General features: G+C 38.9%; 1 protein-coding gene across 3 annotated transcripts in view; it reads right to left on the bottom strand.

The window, feature by feature from the left end:
- TPD52L1 (TPD52 like 1) overlaps window positions 1-19,336 on the bottom strand; it is a 54,283-nt gene that overhangs the window by 16,841 nt on the left and 18,106 nt on the right. For 2 of the 3 annotated variants that reach the window (XM_061459995.1, XM_061459994.1), the window contains exons 2-3: window positions 18,533-18,648; window positions 12,279-12,427 (exon numbers count right to left, since the gene is read on the bottom strand). In XM_061459995.1, the coding sequence (XP_061315979.1) occupies window positions 12,279-12,427; window positions 18,533-18,648 (265 nt within the window). Of the gene's footprint in view, window positions 1-1,892; window positions 1,926-12,278; window positions 12,428-18,532; window positions 18,649-19,336 lie in introns of all 3 variants that reach the window. The other variant, XM_061459993.1, reaches the window with a different exon arrangement.

Raw genomic sequence — 19,336 nt, forward strand, 5'->3', positions numbered from 1 at the left:
ACATATAAGGTACATTTAACATACACTCCAAAATTATTTGTTGATATTTCAAATTAGACAAAATTTACCAAATCTGTTCCCATACGCCTCAATTTTACTTTTAACAGAAATTTCTTTAAAGGAAGAAGGCTTTGGGAGACACAGAGAAAGAAAATAAAAAATCCATGCCATGAATGCATATTCTTACTAGGACTCAATCCTTTCAGAAGTCATTCAATGCATGTATAGTATATACATTCAAATACAGAATCATCTTAATTTACTGATCCAGAATACATACTCTGACCCACATAGACCCGTTAGTATAGTTAAGTTGCTTTCTCAGAGTAATCAATAAGCTTTTCTGCACAGATGGTTTTTTGCTGACTGAACTAACTCTCAGCAAATTGGAGACTTCCTTCCAAGTAAATTATCTGATACTCCCAGTGATGCAGACAAACTCGGAATTAGAAGTACTGACCTAGTAACAAAAGCAGAGCACCTTACAATCAGTCTTGTATCCTGTGGTGTGCGTTGGCAGGCAAGAACTGAAGAAATGATCGTGAAAAATTCAGAAATAAAATTCTACTGGTTCTAATTCTCCTTTGAACAGAATCTGTAAGATTGCAAATGTGTACCAAAATACACCGGAGACAAATAAAAAGACCCCACTGCCTAATTCCTGAAACAGAGTATTTTCTTCTTATTTTTAGGTATATGAAAGCAGTATAACTTTGTGGATGCAGGAGGGGAAATAAGAGAAGATTAACATTTGCAATACAGCACATCACATTTTATGTCAGGTCCTTTTAGCCCTAGCAGTACCTATTGCTTAAAGTCCTTTGTCGAGGACTGTTTTACAAACGACAAGTTAAAAGGCAGATGCCATGTAATGCTCTGTTCTTTCATACAACATTCTTTCAACAATGAATCTTCCCCAACACAAATATTTTGATCTTAATGTTCCTAAACCACAAAGTTTCTTACAGACTACTTATCTAACAAGTTCTAAAATTGCTAAGTGAAATGGCTGCTCCTATGAAGCTGTCTGTTTTGACTGACTAGCAAGGCAGTCTACAGGGAGCAATTTAAGACTAGTGTACCAAATCTCTAGAAACCTAGAGAATGATAAGCTGAATCAATCACATACACAATGTTGAATGACAACAAGGGCTAAAACATTGCAACAGCGACCACAAATTAAAACTAGAAAGGAAGGAACACTGGCTATGCCTGTTTTATTCATTCTGGTGGAATACAGAGACAGAAAAGACTGGTTTTCACTGTGTTTCCTTTCTCCTCAGCCAGTCTGTCCCTGGATGTTGCAAGACTGCAATGCTCTTACTTCAGAGACCTCATTCTCTAGCTCAACTAGTTTAATAGCTCTGTCACTCTCTTGCTGTCAGGGGAGGTATTCTCATATAAACTAGGGTTGCATGAGACCCTAAACCAGACGTTAATAAAGCTTCAGTTAAACTGTGAGGACATAGCTGACAAATGTTGCCTATGGGGAAGAAAAAAAAAAAAAATCAAATAAATCAAATATTCTAATGCCTGTGGCATTGAAGTCTTTAGACATTTTGCTAGCAGAGAAGCTTCCCAAACCATTCAGCACAAGTGGAATTTTGCTCATGACAAAATGAAGGTCAAGACTTGACTTCCAGGTCTAAAAAGTCTTTGGTATCAGAACCTATATATGTACAGGTTGACTGTGCATAGTAAAATACTTTGTAGATCTCCTTCTGCAGTGATTTTTTTTGTTTGTTTCAGGTTTTTGGTTTGGTTTGGTTTTTTTTGTTTTGTTTGGGGGGGGTGTTTGTTTGGTTGGTTTTTGTGGTTGGCTTTCTTTAAAGACACCCTGGAGTGGCACACAGGCACATTTAGTTTAATGACAAAACATCTCCATGTCTTACCTTTCTGCTGCAGGTTCTTCACACTGTGTAAAACTGTTAAAAGAATAGTCCTAAATGGCCCATACAGCAGACAGACTCAAATTCAACTGAGAAACATTAGAGTCCCGTAGTATTTCTGTACATTACATTGGTCAGAACACACCTTCTGGGAACTGGCTGAAATTACACTGATTTTGGTGTTCCAACTAATATTATGTTTTTCCCTTTAAATCCCATGAATCCAATATTCTCCCCAGAATTTCTACTAGCAAGGAAGACATGGAGCCTGCATTTATGTTCCTAATATTTTTGATATTATGTAACACTGTAAATCCAGCTAAGACTGTTACACAACTGGTCTTTTTTTCAGCACTAACTTCAGCAAAAACGACCTTTGACATGAACTCCTCTTCCCTTTGGCAATGCTGAAGAAGAGCTTTAAGGCACAACAAAATAACACAGCTAAAGATGCAATGCAACATGCAATGCCTGTCATGAAAGACAAAAATCAGTAATTTGCATTTTAGTCAAGCTCACTTATAGCTCAAAAATAGGCCACTCCATCCCTGCCTCTCCACCATCATGCATATTACTATGCCTTCTTCATAAATAAATTATCTTTCCACAGAGCACATTGCCTTACTGTAGTTAGTTATGCTCTCTATTGATCTATAGCAAGTATTTTGGCTCAGATATTTTTAACATTATATTTATGTCAGATTTACAGCATTCATTTGATGCCAAACACTCTGGTAACCATGAGCTTTTCAACAGGTCTCTGAAATCCTGGAAATCCTTCTCACTTGTATGTAGCATAAATAATATGAGCCAGCCATATCCTTGTGTAACACAGGTTTGCAGTTTTGCTTTAATGCACTGAAGAGTTTATATTATTTTCAGAAACCTTAAGTGTAGAAATAAAGTTGGATATTCCAGGTAAAGCTTACATTTATTCACTGGAGTGCTATAAGTATGGCTTATGTCCCTCTAAACCACCAGCTGTTCCAGCATGCTAAGTCATTTACACCACCTGTGTTTTCTCATCCTTTGAGCCATTGTGGGCAAGTACAGACTGCCCAGCTCATGAGGAGAGGTGACAGCAGCTCAACAATCAGTCAGCCATTGTGTGAAATAAGATCATTGACACTAAACCTTAAGGCATAAGTGCTCCAGTAGAAACAAACTTGAAGAATTTATAACACAGAGATTCAAGAATTACCACCTTCACACAAAGATGTCATTAGGCTCTGTGTCTCTCTTCATTAATACAAAGTAACCATAACTTCTCCGGGTTTAACAATGTTATGCCAGATGCCCAGCAGCATTAGTGAAAGTAGAAACAGTCTATCTGATTCATGCTGTTAAGAGTGGGAAGGCCTTCTCTGGTTTTGTGGCATCTAAACATACGCCATAGCACAGAAGAATTGCTGGAAGTGGCTAAAAAGGATCATACTCCATGCTTTTTACTTAACACTTAAGAATTAATATTTCTACTGCATTTCATACATAAAAAGGATTAAACACAGTATACGAATTCCTGTCACAATTATAACCCTGTTAACAAAACTCATCTGTGTCATCTTGGATGTTACCTTTTTATATTACATTAACATAAGAATTTCATCCATCAACTTCAGATTATAATTTTTTTTTTTAAATTGGGTATTTCTTTAACAAAAGCAATTATTTATAAAAATTATTATTAGAGGTTATCATAAAATCTGCTGATATTGCAGTTAAATTCTGATAATATGCCCAACACACTTAAAAGAAGCTTTAAAGATAACTCATATCCCCATCACTGTAAGACACTAATTAGGCAAAACAGATTTGCAGCATATTTTGACTGCATTTTCACCTGACAGTTTACTGCATTTGGCTTGTACTATCATAAGACAGCCAGGTCTCACTAGCTGATTTTTACAGCCAGTGACAGCAAATAAAAGAACATCCCACTTCATAAAACACAGCATGTGAAGAAAAGAGTGCTTCAGATAGAGTATAGTCAGGCAGCAGACGTATAGAAAGGTCAGAGAACTGGATGTTTAAATGCATCCTGGATGTTTAAATGTTCATCTGCAGGATAAGACAAGGTAATCATACTGCATGCTACCTGATCTCATCTCAACCCAGTACAGAATTGCCCTTCACATGGCAGAGTTAATCTAACCTTCCTTCATAGGTGCAACATAGGGGCTGCTGACAGAAGTAGACTACCAATATAATATTTATATTTTGCATGGCATAGTCAACCTATTGCAGTAAATTATAAGGAACTTACATTCCGCTTCTGTAAAATTAGTACATCTGCTAATTAGCACATCTTCATTCAGCACTGTGCCTCTCCGTCAATGCTTGCTTGCAAAATTAATCAATTTGAGAAACCCTCTTCTGTGATAAAGCTTACATAAGATGCAACAAAATGCAAACAATTAACAACAAAACCATACAGTAGAGCAGAGCCTGGTTGCACAAGCCATGGCCTATGGAGCTTGCTTAGTTTTCAAACCATTAGTCCGCTTAAGAATGACATTTCTGGAACCAATGTAAAACATCTGGATCTCTGAGAAACCCTCAGCTAGAGAACTATTTTTCTTGTTGATTTTCTGGGAGAAAAAAGAAAAACAAACCAGGGCTCAGCATTAACCGAGTCATGCTAATGTTCTAATGAAATAAATGCATATTTACACAAAACATTCTGTAAGAGCATTCATATTGCCATTTTGCCCACAAATAAACTCTAAGGTGGTGTGCTTTTTTATTACTTCTTTTTTTTTAGTGCTCATCTGAAATTTACTCCAACTTCAAAACCAAACAACAGGTGTACTTTTTTTAGACATTCTTCCCTTTGCCAAGTATGTTAAGAATTAACTGAAACTGTGCTGGCACTTGGGTGGGTACATATGCCTAAAGCAGTCAAAGGAAGTATGCCCCAGGCAGTTCCTCTCCCACAGAGGGAGGAAGGGCAGAGCTTAGGGAACTGAACCTCTGCAGTTGGCAGGGGACCTGCCTGCAGCCAGAAATCTGTGTACAACATGCAGAAGATGACTGTTCAGTAGGCTGGAAAGTCACAGGTCAGGAGGAGTGCCAGACAAAGGTGACAAATATTCCATGCTGTCCTGCACTGTAATCTTAAACTTTGGAAAAAATTTGGGATACAATTGTGTGAAATGCACTATTTGTGCAATGCATGATAGAACAGGGGAAGAAAAAGCTGTTGCGGTATCGTTAACTTTCAGGTAGAAAAGCCACAATATGTTGGCTTAAGCACAGATGAGCTTAAGATGTTCCAGGCTGAAACTTCACAGTTCATCACACCTTAAACTATATCAATAACACTGTCTGTGGGCTCTGTGCTGTACACTAGATCAACAGAATTATGCACATTAAACGTATTCCAGCCTCTCTTTTCCTTTCTTCCTTTGCCATTCTTCCCTTCCGTTCCATTTCTCTTCCTTCTGTTTCCTTCTTTTCTTTCCTTTATCCCTTTTCTTCCTTCCCCCCCCCCCCCCCCCTTTTTTTTCCCTTTGTTTAATTTCTGTTTTACCTTTTCCTTCCATTTCTCCTTTTCCTTCCCTTTCCACTGACCCTTTCCTGGATATTTTTAATCCTGGTAATCTGAGACTCCAATTTACACTCAGGCCTCCCCTTTCTTTCTTAGCTACATACATACATACAGATAACTATAATATACACTTATGTATTTTCTGGTGCCCAATGATAATTACAGTGGGCTTTTCCCTGAGAAAATAACACTATATTCATCAATATGGAACAGATCACCCAACCTTGCTGTGGATTTTCCATTAGCTGAAAGTTCTGATGTAAACAGGTGGAAAAGTAACAACAAGAATAGACAAAGATAACTTCTTTCTCCAACCTTACTACTCCATCCTTCAAAATTCAAAGCCAGAGATACGTGTGGAAAAGGGAAAAGCAGCAAAAAAATTACCTTTTAAGACGCCATGAACATTGCCTGATTTGACCCAAAGGACACAAATTCAGTCGAAGTGAGAGGCTTCCTTTACTTCCATACAACACAGACTCACAGGCAGGTAATGTGCTTGCTAAAGCCAACATATAATTTCTTCACTTACACAACTGCTACATTTACTTGCAGATTTAGAAAAGAAAATGTTAAAAGATGATTACACATTACAACGAACAGAAACACCCACAATTCTTTTACTACCACCTATAACAAGGTGGGGGGGAACACAGTATGCCAAATTCCTAAAAGTCACAGTAGGACTGTGGTTGTCCACAAATTATATTTGACTTCCTGAGAAACTTCTGAACCCCTGGAACATTACTGTATATTTAAAGTTACACTAATGAAGACTGCAAGTACTTCAGATTGTAAATCCAAGACACATGCAGCGCAACTATTATTTTCTATTTTCTCATTACCTGGCAGAAATTTGAACTACAAAATGGTAAGTTCCCACTATTTGTGGAAACCATACAGTTGTCCTCAGGTTCTCTATCAGCAGAAGTAAGCCTGCTCACATAGCTTTCAGCCAGTAGCAAATGAAAAGATCTTTATTCTGTGTGTGAAGGGAAAGGACAAGTCCATGTTGAATGTTCGTCTCAAGTAATTACATGTAAGAGCAGGGCAACATTGAAACCTTCCTAAAAAGGCTTCAAAAGACAACCACCACTTGAGAAAGCCTCAGGCACCAGCTTGGAGACATGCTGTTTGCAGTTAGCACTTATAGTTCTCTTCATTCTGGCTTCTAATTCATTATATATATTTTCCCTTTCTAGAACAACTGACAACTTTTGTCTGTGAGGGCAAAAGATGAAGTAATTTTGAAAACAGTTTTGTGAGATTCCTGTCCTAAATGGCAGTCTTGCATGGGTCCATTTTCCATCCATGCAAGACTGCCATTTAGGACAGGAATCTCACACAAACTGTTTTCAAAATTACTTCATCTTTTGCCCTCAAAGGACAAAAGTTGTCAGTTGTTCTAGAAAGGGAAAATATATATAATGAATTAGAAGCCAGAATGAAGAGGAACTATAAGTGCTAACTGGCAAACAGCATGTCTCCAAGCTGGTGCCTGAGGCTAGTGGTGGTTGCTTCTTTTGAAGCTTTTTAGGAAGGTTAATAGCAAAACAAACCATTTTCATCTCCCTAGAAGCTATCTCTGTAGTTGCATTACTATTGCAACCATGGGTTGAAAGATCATGCACTTAAAACAGAGGAGGTTTACGCCTTCTAATGGTTGCTAACATTTCAAGAAAGAATAACAAAGTAGCTTCTGGGAACTATTAGGCTAGAGTGAGTTTCTTGATGGGTAACTTTACAGATACAACTGCTCCTTAGAAACTCAGTAGTACTGAAATATCTCCTGAGAGGACAACACTATGATGTTCTACTGTGTTGTTTTGTTTGTTTGTTTTCCAGAGTAGTACAGAAGAGCACCACATTAAGAGCTGAGGGACCGCCAAAGCTGAGCATGATTATGACATACATGCTTAGCAAAGGCTAGTGGTATCTGGTGAAAGTGCAAGAGGCAATGGGCACTAACTGAACTCAGGAAATATTTAAACAAAAGAAAAAGGTTTTTCACAGTAAGGGCAACTAAACACTGGAATGTGTTGCCCTAGAGGCTCTAGAGTCTTCATTCTTGGAGATGTTAAAAATCTGACTGGGCATAGTCCTGACCACCTTGCTTTAGCTCACCCTGCTTTGAAAGTTGGACTAGACAGTCTGCTGACAATGCTGTCAACCTCAGCGATACTGTGACACTGTATAAAACTAGGTCAATCTTTATAGAAGCCATCTTCTTACCTTAATGTGCTATACAGTGAAAATCTGAAGTACAGAAAGCTAGAAAGAGCACCGCCAATCAAGCAGCATTAACTACATAAACATACTGCATTCAGGTTACATAAAATCTTTCCTTTGTTGCAAAATGTTAATTAGAAAAGCTGAATTATGGTCTTTGTAAATATCCCTGTAAAGACATTTTTTATGATTTCTTAAACTAAAATAAATAACCTTGAAATCCACCAACAATACCCTGCTTCCAGCATCTAAATAAGAATGAATTACCTGTGTTTAAAATACAAATAAAAAACCTGCTTTGCTAGAAGCTATCTGAATATCCACCCACCTCTGTTCACTGGAAACCTGATCTTTAAAAAAGGTGTGCGTGGGAAGTCATTCCAGTTGAATGCCTTACCACCATGAAAGCAAATTAAACTTAAGGCAATCGTTTGCTCTTTAGTTACTGATATCTTCTATAGTAGAACCCCTGTCTTCCCCAACACAGTGATTATACTGAAAATCAGTGCACTGAAGAATAGCAGAGGAAATGAACAAGGAATGTGAAAAATGCATCATGATTCTGGTCATCACCATAAATGAATGACTTCCATACAAGGCTGAAAAATGCAAACAACATTACAGGTTTTATTTGGAGAAAAACAAAACTGATAAAAAAGCTGATTTGATACATTAGAAGCTCCACATTACATTTGCAACAGTAATGTCTTACTGCAGGTAGTTAAACTGATTTTTCATGCCTTAAAGCATGAATTAATAACAAGGAAACGGACTTTGTACAGAACTTTATGTTGAACCTGACAGAATCTTCCATTTATGGAGAACATCAGTCCACTAACTTCCAGCTCTAGCTTTCCTCACTATGAAAACTGTTATCTTTTCTTCCTTTTTAGTAATAGGGATTCAATGACAATCATGTACATGTTAATCCTGCTCAGACTAACTCCTAAACTACCTGTGGCCAGCCATTTAAAATTAAAAGTTTCATAGTCAGAATCTCAAGTTTAAATTTAGTCATTCCAGGTGGCATCCATCCTGTGAGTCAGGTCATGAGTCTTAACTAGTTGTTCAAACATACCTTACTGTTCCTGAGAGAAGTTCAGCCCTCTGCCTCCAAGTCCACTTTAACCCTAAGAAAGTGTCCCTAAATGGAGATCTTAAAAATAGTTTTAACAATAAGAGGACAAAAATTTGGTGCTTACTTGTTCTCTGTGGCTTTGAAAAGTTCCCCATTAAAGGAAAATGGGCTTAACTTCCAGGAAAGCACAGCAGCTACAAACCCCAGAAGAATGCATGAAAGCAAAATCTGCCTCCTTAGAAACAGGTCTTTTTAAAATCTAAAATGACTAATTGTGGATTTAGAAACCTAAAGTACAGGCATGTAAATATTTTGAACTTTTATTTTTTAAAACTGGCTTTTCATCCTTACTAAATCAGAGAGTCTTGGTGAGTAATGCTATTCCATTTCTATTTTGGTGCAGCAACAATGAATCACCTCTATTACTTAACACATCCATTCTGAAGAATGCTGGATTACCATGATCTGTACTGGCATCAGTGTACTGGCATGAGCATCAGCCAGAATTATATAGCAACTGGATCATGGACATCAGGGTTTTCAAGGGCACAAATGGACTTCTGCTGCTCAGTTCCACATAACTACTTGTGAATGCTCATTGCCTAATGGCTTCTTAGTTTTGAAACCTGTCTTTAAATAAAAAGTAGCAACTACCTTCTGATAATGTCTCCTAAGTCTCTCCGTCCTTGCAGAAAATGTCAACATTGTGAAGGTAAAAAAAAAAAAGCTCTTCTGTCAAAATTTTGTTAGTAACTCCTAAGTAACTAGTTCAGGTGTCTATTCTAAGGCTCAGTCTATCTGGACTGTCCTCTCCTAGCACATGCCAGACATCTTCACCGAGCCAGAATGGATGATAGCGCTAATGGCATGTCATGAGAAATAAGACACAGCTGAGAAACTGTCCAGAAGTTAGAGACAGGAGACATACAAACTACGTTTCCTATTAAGGGGTTCATGCCCTATTGGATTTCCCATTAAAAGACAATGATTATTTTCATGGAAAAAAATGCACATTTTTACCTATTTTTTCCAAGTCTCTGTCAGGGCCTGGAGTGCACCAAGAGGCACTGCAAACTCTCCCCCTCTCCCCCCACTCCCATGGGTTTGGCTGCCTAGGCTCAGGGCCAGCTCTGACACAGCCCAACTGTGTGACTTTGGGCAAGACTGTGGTGACAGCGCTGGGCAAGAAAGAGGCATGAGAAGCCTTGTTAGGCATACCTCCACTTGCAAGCCACACTAAAGCTTAGACTGCATTTAAGTCCTTGGTCTTTGCTCAGGTTATGTTACCACTGTGCTTGTATCTGGACAGATACCTCACTGATCTTGACTCACATATTGGACTTCCTGGCTTGACCCTGAACCTGGCTCATCACTACAGACTTATCTGGAGATCTGAACTCCTGGCTTGACCTTGTTTACTGTTGCTGGACCTGCTCTGCTCCCTTTGTTCAGGTACTGTGGGATTGCTTCTTCATAGATGATGCCACTGCCCTGACTGCCTCGCTGTCAAATCCCAGCTCAGCTCTGCTGTACAGCAGCTCACTCTTGTTTCTCCCTAAGTGCCAAATTCAGCTGTCAATTGAAAAGAAAAGGAATTATTAATACTCTCATAACTTTTCAGACAGTACTTGATGATAAGTGGGTGGTTCTTTCTCCCAATGTTGCTATTAATTCAGCCCAAATAGTTTTAGAGAAACATGGCAAGTTCATATGTGTAAGCATGAAGCCCAGTATGAAGCTGAGACCAGCCCCTCCGTAATTACTATTGCCTTCCTAGAGCTTTGGAGTTTGTAGTTTTATTTGCCACCTCTGTTGGTGACACTAGCAGATACAGAGCAAAGAGTAACACTACCTATCCTGGGTTTGACTTCTTTTTTTTCTTTTTTTTTTTGGTGGCAGATTCGGGATAGGTCTTATCACTATGTCCATATGTGTATTTTTAACTCCTTCCTTACGTGAGACAAAAGGCTTGCACCAGTAGTTCTTGGCAGCAAGCTGCAGCCTAAATAACCTCCCTCCTCTGCTTCCTCATCCAAGAACTGGCTCATTTTTATAAGGCACCTTTCTTGAAGGCAGCAACTGACTTGCACTAGACTTCCACAGAACAACTGGTCTGGTTAAAAAAAAATATAAAAATTTTAAAATTCAAGTTAAGATCACTGCAACAATGGCAGTGGAGTTAACAGTTCTTCATATTTACGCATTATCTTTCACCCTGGGAACTCAAAGCTGCATTTCATTGAACTCTTGTGAACTAGTTACACATTCTGCACGGTGCTAAACCAAGGCTGTGAGAGGCTTCCAGAACCTGCCTAAGAACAGAATGCTGAAAAATAATAAAAACTCAAATACACAGAACTTATGATAACCTCAAAGATGGTACAGTTTGATACGGAGAAAACTCCAGGAACAAACTTGCCAACAAAGTTTTCAAGCTGACAGGCAGGTATTCTTTATTGCGGCACCGGGAGACACGGGGGATAGCTCCTCCTAACGTGTGTCCCCTATTGCTACACAAGCTGTCCTTAGATAGCCACTGGGCATTCATGAGGCTACGTATGGATTACATGATTTTCCAGAAAGTTCCCCGCATGCATACAGAATTGTGGTGGTGGTCTCTGAGGGTCGTTTACTTCTTCCAACAATCTTCATCACTTCTGGCAGCCTTTGAAACAGTAGATGCTCATACCAGTTTAATTGATTCGTTAGCACCAGAGACATAATAATCCTCCTATCCTCCTAGCTATCAGTTAGTTCAACTGTAGCCCATCCTGGACACCTGCCGTTCCCAGATACTCCTTATCCCTGTGTCCTGTTCTTCTAGGCTGTTTTTCTTAAACTATGTCACAACTATAACAATTTATCTTGTGAGAATTCTCAGTATGTTCTCTAGCTGTACTCTATTTTTTTTCCTCTATGTATCATGCACCTCAGTAATTTTCCATTGCTACTGTTACAAAGCCATCAATCTTAACATTACTTAAAACTAATTCTAAAGGTTTCTATATTCCATTTTGTGATTTTGTGCCCCCTTGTTTCAACTTACTCCAACACATCTTTTTGTTCCTTTTGGACCACCAAAAGCAGGAACTAAAGAGTCAAACATCAACTGAGCCTGTCAGTATTCTTTATAACTCAGATTGTGGTACTATTTTTTTAAACAGTTACTAATGCTTTGGTTTAAATTTATTTTTGTACATTGCCTCTCTTGGAAGTTGAAAAAATATAACACATCCCTTCAGGACTCTCTAAAAATGTGTCATGGGACAGAAAGGTAACCTTCTCAGGACCACAACAGTTTTAGTCCCTGCTATTTTACAAGAGTGAGGCGCAAGACAGTAGCAAAGCATATTGCTGCCGTGGAAGGCTTTTTCTCAGGTCTCCTTGCTCTAGAAGCTTTACATGTTTGTCCCTACGATCTACTCATTCAGACAGGCATTTCAACCACTAAATTTCATACCAGAGCTCATGAAGTCAACACCCCCAACATGGTATACAACATAAAAGTATGAATTTGTGTAAGGTCTGTACTCACGCAGAAGTTGTCTGCACATCATGCCAGCTTTTGCTAAAGTTGTGTTTCAGCTCATTCATCAGACTTATGCCAAGCTTTTGTTTAATTTCAACCAGGTGCTTTTCTTTGGCTGCTAACACTTGCCTCAAAGTTGAGATTTCATCCTCTAGCTGAGAGAAACAAAGAGGGAGGAGAAAGGAAAAAGGTGTTAGCCTGTTCCAAAGGACTGATAAATACAAACACTGTTAACAGATTAAATGAATCTCACATAAACTTGCATTTTCTGTAGCTGACTAGAGACACAGAGAGATAAAGTGCTTGTGGAAACCACAAAGACATGTCCAGAACAGGGCTGAAAATGCATTAAATTACTGTGTCAAACTGTGCCATCTATGCGTACCGTCATACACATGCATCTGGTAAGAGACAGAATTCTCCAGTAAAGGACTATTGAGCAACCTGACCAAGATTTGCCTTGGGGCATTAGTAATCTCCAACACCAGTTTTTCATTCGTTAGTAAAATGGGAACAGGCAGAACAGGAGAAGACTTGATAATTCAGTCAAATATCTCTCCTTGAAAGCACAGGCTTTTAACTTTGTATTTGCAGTTTTTCAGTGTTCCACTCATGTCATATGCATTTTTATGTACATATTTTAGGTCCTACATATTTCGAAACAGTAACATAAAAATAAATAGCAGATGGATTATTAACATGAGTGAAAAGGCCCTGCTCTAAGCATAGAAGCATTCAGAATACAGCAGATTAGTCTTTTCAGAGCTCCTAGTCCTTAACCACACCATGCAAATTCAAGTTGCAAAGATGCCATTCAGCCCAAACAGAGGGATATAACTCTCCCAGCAGTGAACATTACTTGAAACATTTAAATCAAGACAGTATTTTAGCAAGACAAGGATCAGAAAACTTGACTGAGAAGAAGGAACATGGAATCGGCCTGCTACTGGCTCAGGATTCTCCCCCTTGGGCAGCCCTCTAGTGAGCATGGGTAAGCCCTCATGGTGAGCATTCTTCATCCTGAAGCCTCACAAGCCAATTATACTAGCAGCACACAAAGGTACTGAAGCTAACAAGGGCAAGTGACAGCAGACCAGCTGCCTTTCACTTCAGGTTTAGAAATTCCCCTACCAACTGTGTTCCTTCCTCCATATGTTATTAGAATAACATATGGCAATGTATCTGGTTACCATATGTTAAACTCCCTGGAACCACAGTCTCCTGTGACTTAACTCCATAGGCTGCAGGGAATGAGGCAAGCACCAGCTGAATCAGTTGCTGACCTCCAGGGCTATATTTAGGACGTCAACACTAGCATCATCTTTACTTTACACACTTAGGCCTTTTGCCTCTCTATAAAACTGGCTGCAAGCTTGTTGTTCTTGGAAAGGTCTCACACTTGAATTCCCCACCTATCACCTTCTGTTTTGTCACTACCTGCTTTCTAAAATATTAAAGCAGCTCAGGAATTAAGCAGCAACATTATGAACACAAATGATGTAAAAAGCATCAGTTTCACCAATGCCTGTGATGCCAACACTTCCCCATTAGAATCATAGAATAGTTAGGGTTGGAAAGGACCTTAAGATCATCTAGTTCCAACCCCCTGCCATGGGCAGAGACACCTCACACTAAACTATGCCACCCAAGGCTCTGTCCAAACTGGCCTTGAACACCCACCAGGGATGGAGCATTCACAACTTCCCTGGGCAACCTAGTCCAGGGCCTCACCACCCTAACAGGAAAGAATTTCTTCCTCATATCCAATCTAAACTTTCCCTATTTAAGTTTAAATCCATTACCCCTTGTCCTATCACTACAGTCCCTAATGAAGAGTCCCTCTCCAGCATCCCTATAGGTCCCCTTCAGATACTGGAAGGCTGCTATGAGGTCTCCACGCAGCCTTCTCTTCTCCAGGCCCAACAGCCCCAACTTCCTCAGCCTATCTTCATATGGGAGGTGCTCCAGTCCCCTGATCATCCTTGTGGCCCTCCTCTGGACTTGTTCCAACAGTTCCATGTCCTTTTTATGTTGAGCACACCAGAACTGCACACAATACTCCAGGTGAGGTCTCACGAGAGCAGAGTAGAGGGGCAGGATCACCTCCTTCGACCTGCTGGTCACGCTCCTTTTGATGCAGCCCAGCCTTTCTGGGCTGCAAGCGCACACTGTCAGCTGGTGTTAAGTTTCCCATCAACCAACACCCCCAAGTCCTTCTCCACAGGGCTGCTCTGAATCTGTTCTCTATGTAGGATACATAACAAGCCAAAATTGCTTCATTCCTCCTCCTGTCCTTTATGCTCCATTATATTCCCAACCTGCAAACGAGAGTCAATGTGAATTTGTCTTCTGAGAGGATAGCTGCTTAAATGCTTACAGAAAGAAGAAATCACAGATGTCATCACTCCTCAGGCAGCAGTTCAGAGCTCCCTTTAGCTGTTTCCCACCCACAGCAAACCAGTTTGTGCACAAGTCTGCCTGAGCAACACTGCTAAAGAACTTAGTTCTTTAAGTCTAATAAATTAAAATAAATGAATTAATTAATTAAAATAAAGGAATTAAGTCCAATAAATTAACTTAAGGAATTAAGTTCCTTCCTTAACCAATACCAGTATCCTTACATGTACATAAACAATAATGCTTTCCATATGAGCTAGCACTAGGCTGATCATTAGGTACCTGGATATGAAAACATCTGATGGCTTCTATTAAAATTTCTTTCCATCTGTTCCATGTAATAGACACCTAAGGCTGTAAAGCCCTAAGCAAACATTAACCATATGCCCAATGGCATTAAGTATGAACATTTTTGACTGCATTAAAACCAATATATTATCTTTCTTCAGAGAGCAGTTTTGAAGTGCCACAATCCTCCTCAAGTCCCATAATTTTAAAATAGTGGTAGATACAAAGCCTCCCTCAAGTGCTCAGACATCAGTGATTGAAGACTGTGAGGTAGGTAGAAAGTATTAGGGCTCATAGCAGGATCTTGAAAAGCATTTAGGCAGGTTACATACCCAACTCCTATAGAAGTTAGGCATCACCTGCCTAGGCGTTTTTGAAAAGTACATTCTTACAAATGCAGAATCCATTATGAAACTAGGGCTTAAGTCAACAGAAATACAAGTTTCTACTCCTCACATTTCCTTCTTTCTAAGTGCAACAGAATTGTAATAATATAGATGAACCACATAGGAACAAAGTTCCCTTCTCCCTTTCTGTGGGCTTAAAGACACGAAGAAAGTTACAGCAATCATGAAGTCAATCCATGGGACCCTTACATTTTGATTAGCCATTATATTTAGTAAACTACTGATTGTTATTGAAATGTTATCCTTTTCAGAATTGCTGAGTATTATATATCCACTAAAATGCATTAAATATGGAAATGTGAGCACCTTAATATTTAAAAGAAAGTAGCTGTAAAAGCCTTTAAAAAGAAAGTAGTTGTAACTGTGAACAGAATAACATAGCACAAAAAATAACAGGCACTTCATCTCTGCACTAAATCATATAGCTCAAATTTTATACCTCCAGGCTGAGTACCTGTTGATTTGTAAGTTTTTCCTTGGGTGAACAGCACCAAAAGACATCAGGGACACTCATAAACAAAATTAGCCATAAGTTTGCAGAAAAAGCTACTCGCATCTTTCCTCAAACTGGGAATAAATATGCAGCAGCACACACAGCTGAATTTAGAATATGTGTATCAGCTAGCAAGCTTGTACCTCAAACCAGATAGATAGCTGCTTTTGTGAAGGTATGGGAGGGGGAAGACAGCAAGGAGTATATGACTACTTTGATGGGAATAATGGAAGGACAACTGACAGCAGTGAGTGAGATAGCTCAAAACCTCAGCCCCCATAATGACTCAAGAGTCATTGTAACATGCTCTTCACACTGAGGAAGGAAGAGGGGGGCTGGGGAAGAGCAAGTCTGTTCTGCTAACAGGCTTCTGGCCTTACATAAAGTTTTTGGGCTAGAATTTCCTGCTCTTTCACAAATGACTGATAGAAGTTTCTGAGGAATTACTTTTTTTACCTGCACTGTAGAAATCCCAAGGCTTGATTAAGGTCAGAGCCCTGCTGCGTTAGCCAGGCTACAAATACAAGAACAGTTAGCCCATACTCTGAAAAGCTTTCAGTACAAAGAGACTACGAGCCGTGGAAGAGGAGGAAGAGAAAAAAGAGAATATAAACAGCAGACACACAACAGAGATGGAGCATGCATTTTCTGTTTAAATACATGCACAACAGGTGTTCATGACAGCTCCCCATTATATCAGCTATTAAATAATTGCAGTATTAAGGAAGATTTGAACCTTTCAGAACAGTAACAAAGGTGCTTGTTCCTACAGGCTCAACCAGGTATTACCAGACACATAACGGCATGGAAGAAAACAAAACTACCAGCAGTGGAGGAGACTTGAAAGTAAGGACTAATAGCTTTTCAAAAGAAAACATTAGCCAGTTCCCACAGAGATTTCCTTCTGAAGGAATCAAGGCCTGACATGTTTTTTACAGTCTCTTCTAAGAATCATAAGCCTTCTTTCAGTTTAGACTTTGTTCTTTGTAAACTGAAGTTTTCTAATCGTTTCTTGCAATAATTATTCATTTTATTTTGGTTCTAAGCGTAAGCTGTATGCCAGAAAACTGCTGAGAGCAATTCACAAAATAACTTCAAGGTCAGACAAAATCATAATATTTGAAAGACAATCTCTCACTTGTGTGTTGGTACATGAATTAAAGCATTTCTAACATAAGCCACTGAGAATTCTCTGCTCCCACAGGAATCGTCAAGCAGAACAGTTGCCCAGAAACTGCTGAGTTTAATTCTCTTGAGAGAGGCATACCATTCTCAGATGGTTGCAGGAAGTTTTTTCCCCTTCCTTATTTCCATCTGCCTCTTAAGTTCCTTTCACCAGAAAAGAGGATCACAGAATGGCTGAGGTTGGAAGGGACCTGTGGAGGTCATCTGGTCCAAGCCCTCTGCCCAAGCAGGGACACCTACAGCCAGTTGTTCAGGACTATGTCCAGATGGCTTTTGAGTATCTCCAAGGATGGCAATTCCACAGCCTCCCTGGGTAACTTGTGGCAGTGCTCAGCCACACTCAGTGTTTCCTGATGTTCAGAGGGAACCTCCAGTGCTTCAGTGTGCCCACTGCCTCTGTTCTGATGAAGACCCACTGATGAACATCCCAGCTCCTATGTGATGAGCTGAAGATGTGAAGCTCCAGCTACCTTCTTATTACTTACAGAAGTGACAGGATCAGCAAAGAAGTAAAAATTAACTAGCAACTTAGAAACACAAGGCTTGATGAAACATCAAACAAAAAAACCAATCTTCTGGTTTCTGTTTAATAGAAAATCCTAAATCAGCTCCAAAGGTAAATGACTTGAAAGTCATTAAGAATGTGACTTCTCAGAGTATTTAATATTATAACTTAATATTAATTTAAATATTTCTGTTACATTATTTCAATTTAGACAAAATCAACTCCCCCTTCATACAGCTGTGATTTGTTATTTGTCTCATATGTAAAATAAATACTCACTTTTTCCCATTCTCTCATAATCCATTTTTAAATTTAACTTGTTTCTGCAGTATTCAGCAGCAGTAACTAGAACTGAATCCACCTTCCCACTGTAGACCAAATCTAGACAATCTCTTTAATCTTTGTAATAAAAAGACCACATGGTTCACACCTTTTTTCCTCCCATCTCCTTGTTAATAAGAATTATTTTTAAACCTCTTTATGGTGTCATGACATCAAGTTCTTTAATTAAGCAAATAACAAATGCAAACCAAAAATATAACCCTCTCCAAACACGACAGTGCCAAAGGAAACAAAAATGTGAGGCGCTCATCATCATCAGTCTCATGTGTAACCATCTCCAGCTTTTTCTCTGAGCACCACACAAAGAATCTTTCCCAGGTTTCACAACCACGGTAGCAACAGTATCACAGATCTAGTAAGAAGAACACATTTCATTCTGTATAAAGGAAGGTTTATAAATGAAAGACACATCTTGAATAAGACGGTAAGGTATATTTAACTTGCTCTCTACAATCATCAAGTAAAGATATTTAATCTTCAAAAAATATCTAAAGAAATTGATTGCTTCACATTATTGTAGCCTAAAATAATTTCACTAAAAAAGAAGATAATAACTTTATGATGTGTACTTCATCCTACAATTAATATCTTCCATTTTAATGACGTAAAAACAGTAACACTCACAGAAATTCAAATTCATTACCTTGGCTAGCTCAATCTTTAACTCCTCTTTTTCTTCTTCAGAAATCATAGTGGTGAAATCAACGTCAGTGACCACATCATCATCTGCTTCCTGTAAAGACTGGGTTTCCAACAGGCCTTAAAGTAAAGAGTTAAAAGGTCAGGACAACCATTATCAATTATTTCAGCTATGATATTGACTGTCTCTAAAACCTAAGATTGATAGTATATTTACCCACAAGGAAAACGAAACAACGTTTTCCTGCTAAAGGTCATTTGGATTCTGCTCCTCTGTTTCTGAAAAGCTATTAGAAGTATCAGATGGTAATGTCTGCACGGAAGCAATTTAATATGTGAAAGTACCACACATTCCCAGAAAGCAACCAACTTGGACCCCAGTAGTCCCTGACAAAGCATTTCCTTGCTTCTAACAAAAGGAAAACAAACAAACAAACAAAAAACACAAAAAAAAAACAACCAAAAAAATCTTTTTCCTTCAAAACAGGAAAAATAGGAAAGCTGGCTAATGTGGATCACTGATGTGAATAGTGGCAACAGTATACTGAGCAATACAGGAAGCAGATTACTGAGCAAAGTTTGCTTTAAAAGTACCTCTGATTGCAGCAATTTGAGAACATTACAGCTGTACACAGTTTGCAGAAGCAAATGCCATACCTACTGTCTGAATTTTCTAAATGTTAAGGATAAGCATACCTTTATCGCCTAATCTAAACTTTTGAAGGGTTAACATTTATACTGGATTTCCAGTTACTTTCTTCTTCTGCATGTCCAAGACAAGGATCAGTATGCATGATAAGTAAGATAA

This window comes from Pezoporus flaviventris, unplaced genomic scaffold (assembly GCF_033815535.1).
Source record: "Pezoporus flaviventris isolate CSIRO_AGI_PZ_B2104156 unplaced genomic scaffold, CSIRO_AGI_Pfla_v1 ptg000031l, whole genome shotgun sequence".
Lineage (NCBI taxonomy): Eukaryota > Metazoa > Chordata > Aves > Psittaciformes > Psittacidae > Pezoporus > Pezoporus flaviventris.